Source organism: Fukomys damarensis, unplaced genomic scaffold, assembly GCF_012274545.1.
Source record: "Fukomys damarensis isolate Sample0158 unplaced genomic scaffold, DMR_v1.0_HiC HiC_scaffold_1, whole genome shotgun sequence".
In the NCBI taxonomy this organism is placed as follows: Eukaryota; Metazoa; Chordata; class Mammalia; order Rodentia; family Bathyergidae; genus Fukomys; species Fukomys damarensis.
The window spans coordinates 36,406,218-36,407,787 of NW_022900913.1; the positions used below are offsets into that span (position 1 = coordinate 36,406,218).

At 47.4% G+C, this 1,570-nt stretch overlaps 1 protein-coding gene across 1 annotated transcript in view; it reads right to left on the reverse strand.

Annotated features, from left to right (window-relative positions):
* The window catches only part of Emb (embigin), a 53,828-nt gene that overhangs the window by 51,081 nt on the left and 1,177 nt on the right, over positions 1-1,570 (reverse strand). The window contains exon 2 of the mRNA XM_033761633.1: positions 203-258. Coding sequence (XP_033617524.1) covers positions 203-258 — 56 coding nt within the window. The remainder of the gene's footprint in view (positions 1-202; positions 259-1,570) is intronic.

A 1,570-nucleotide genomic window follows, 5' to 3' on the forward strand; every position in this document is an offset into this window, starting at 1 on the left:
TCCGCTCCGCTCGGCGAGACCCGGCCCATCCCTGCCGGGTTAGGGTGGCCCTGGCCCTGCGCCTTCACTGCATCCATCGCAGGCCCGGGCGGCCCGGGGACGTGGGTGGGACACACGAGAGGACGCGAGATAGCCGCCTCCCTCCCAGGCTTATTTTCGCTCTGCCCTACACGCGGCGCTTATCTTTCTTGGCTTCGCTTACCGCTCTCGCGCTCCCTCCCTTGTAGTCTCTGAAGGTTTAACCGGTTCTCTCCGGATTAAGCTTTGAGAGTGCCAAAACCCTACGTAGTGCACCTGTTTTTATTTTCCTTTTGTTTCCTTAACTCTGACGCTTTTCAAGGAGCCAACAAGAGCTCAAGAAACAAAAACTACTATGTAAAAGACGTACCGTGCAGGCTGCACAAAGATGTTGACCTCTGTGGAACTCAAACGGTATGGACGGTGCTGAAGATAATACTGTGAATCACTCATCAAAGCTCCCAGCTTGGAAATTTTTATGCTTCCACCAACATACACACACAAAAAAAAAAGGTGCTTTATTGGAGAGACCAAAAGGAATCTACATTATACCGTGAATAATTTTAATAGCTTTTGTTTTGCCAGCTTCTGTGTTGGCCAGATTGGCATCTACTTCCAGGGAGGGCACTTCTCCATTTCGGCTTTCCAACTAGTTGGGACTGTAAACTGTACCCGTAAAATGGAACTTTAAAAGTTACATTTTTTTTTTTTTCCTTTAGAAACAAGTGGCCTCTCCAGACTTCCTCAAGCCTGGGGCATCAACAACGGCTCCTTCACTCTGTTCAGCCCAGGTGAATGGACAGAATATTCAAATGCTGGCACCTAGAGGTCGAGCCCACTTTCATTTTCTTAGGCACGGGAGGGAGAGTCTTGGCTTCTGAAGGAATGAAACAAGCCTGAACTTGTCTGTTGGCTCTTTGAATTCTGTCCCCCGCTGTCCCTTGCTATAAAAGACCCAGTGCGCCTGTAGACAGGGGAAGGATGATTTAAAGCAAAACAGACCCTCCATTTCCTTGGAGCTCTCTTTGAATAAACCCTTTTTTCTTTTTACTAAAATAAATGGCCACCTTTGATTCGCTTAGCAGCAAGCAAACAAACAAGCGTTTATGAACCTAAGTGGTGGGTAGCAGGATTACCAGTGCAAGCCACCATGCCGGATAGTTTATTTTTCGTTTGTGGTTTTGTGTGTGGCATTGGGGATTGAACTTGTCACATCCAGGAGTGGCTAGCAAGCCACAGCTCCACTGGAAAACGCAGATCCTGGCAATCTTGAACCCCGCTTTGGTAAAGAACTACAAAAGCCGAGTTTAAATTAAGAGGATTTATTTAAAGGTGCAGAAAAGGAGGGAGTCCTTTCATTAGGACTAGTGCCTTCACCGTCCCCATGTGGGTACCTGAAAGTTATCACCACCATCTGCCTTGCTCTCTTGGCTGTCTTTGATCCTAACCAAGGCATGTCTGCCTGCCTCGGCAGTTTGATGTTTTTCTGTCCCTTTGTGATAGGTACGTATGGGGGAAGGCCATAGAAGGGTAACTTCAAATTAGTGATTAA